The sequence below is a fragment of the Trypanosoma conorhini genome, assembly GCF_003719485.1.
Source record: "Trypanosoma conorhini strain 025E chromosome Unknown Tco_14.4_contig_00399, whole genome shotgun sequence".
NCBI classification, from domain to species: Eukaryota; Euglenozoa; class Kinetoplastea; order Trypanosomatida; family Trypanosomatidae; genus Trypanosoma; species Trypanosoma conorhini.
In genome coordinates, this window is record NW_021704472.1 from 16,908 (window position 1) to 18,043 (window position 1,136).

Here is a 1,136-nt window from a genome sequence, read left to right on the forward strand (position 1 = left end):
GTGTGTGTGTGTGTGTGTGTGTGTGTGTGTGTGTGTGTGTGTGTGTGAGCGTGTATGTCAGCGGCATCCAACCCCTACTCGCACGCACGCACGCAGGTCCGCGCAACTGCCTCCCACTACTTCTCCCCTCACTCCGTGGAGACGCGGTGACGACTGAGGCGCATCAGTCGGCCGTCCAGGCGGTTGTTGCGGCGGTACAGGGGAAACATGCGGCTCCGCGAGCAACTCAGTGAGCCCGGGCGGCTCACGCGGCCCTGCTCCGCCGGGTAGTGTTGGCCCCGCACGGCGAAGGTGTAATGCAGCGGCTTGTACAGCGCGGCGACGTAGGCGGGGTCGAGCCCGAGGGCAGCCGCCGCCTCGTCCAGGCTGCAGCGACCCCGCCGGTCGAGTTCCCCCACCGGCCTCCACCGCGACTCGCCGCCGACGCCGCGGAGCGCCCGCACGACGCGCAACATTTTCGCTCTTCTGCAGGGAGGGGGGGGGGGGCGCAAAAGAAAAGAAAAAAAGAAAAAGAAAAAGAGCCGGCGCAGGGCAGTGCGGGCGACGAGGAGAAGACGCACGGTGGGAGGCACACGACGGGGAAACGTCAGCCCACAGGAATACATCTCACACAGACCACGAGTGACGCAAACGAAAAACAAACAAACAAAACAAACGCGGTACAAAACAAAAAACGTCGCAGCGCCAGCGGCAGCAAACACACACGCACAGTCAGCGCCCCAACAAACGAACGAACAGAACCCCCCCCAAAAAAAAACACCCGGCGCACCGACGCCTCCGCGCTCGCGACGGACGGCGGCGGGAAAAAGACGCACACCGGCACGCAGCCGTCGCGGGGAGCCGGCAGGCACGCGGCCAGCGCCCAACGGCGGCCGACGGGCACCCGACAGACGGCCGCACCCGGAAAAGTCAAACAAAAAACGCACCGCGGGGAACGCACTGGGACCCGCAAAAAAAAAAACACACACGCAAAGGTATATAGGTATGTACATCCCGGCAACGCATATACAGGCAAACACACACACACACACCCGCGACGCGCCTCTCGGAGAGGCACGGCGAGGGCGCCAGTCGGTGCTCCCGCGCGCAAACGGCGGCAGCGGCCGCAGACGGCGGGACCCCAGACCGACAGCGCA

General features: G+C 64.5%; 1 protein-coding gene across 1 annotated transcript, besides 4 other annotated features; it reads right to left on the bottom strand.

Annotated features, from left to right (window-relative positions):
- Positions 1 to 47: a microsatellite.
- An 81-nt stretch (positions 48 to 128) lies between these two features.
- Tco025E_06162 (uncharacterized protein) lies at positions 129 to 455 on the bottom strand (the record flags this gene model as incomplete). Its single annotated transcript, XM_029373050.1, has 1 exon — positions 129 to 455. The coding sequence occupies one exon, from the start codon at positions 453 to 455 to the stop codon at positions 129 to 131; it is 327 nt and encodes a 108-aa protein (XP_029226974.1).
- Positions 456 to 489: 34 nt separating this feature from the next.
- Positions 490 to 518: a sequence feature (A-rich).
- A 109-nt stretch (positions 519 to 627) lies between these two features.
- Positions 628 to 672: a microsatellite.
- Positions 673 to 999: 327 nt separating this feature from the next.
- Positions 1,000 to 1,031: a microsatellite.
- Positions 1,032 to 1,136: the final 105 nt, after the last annotated feature.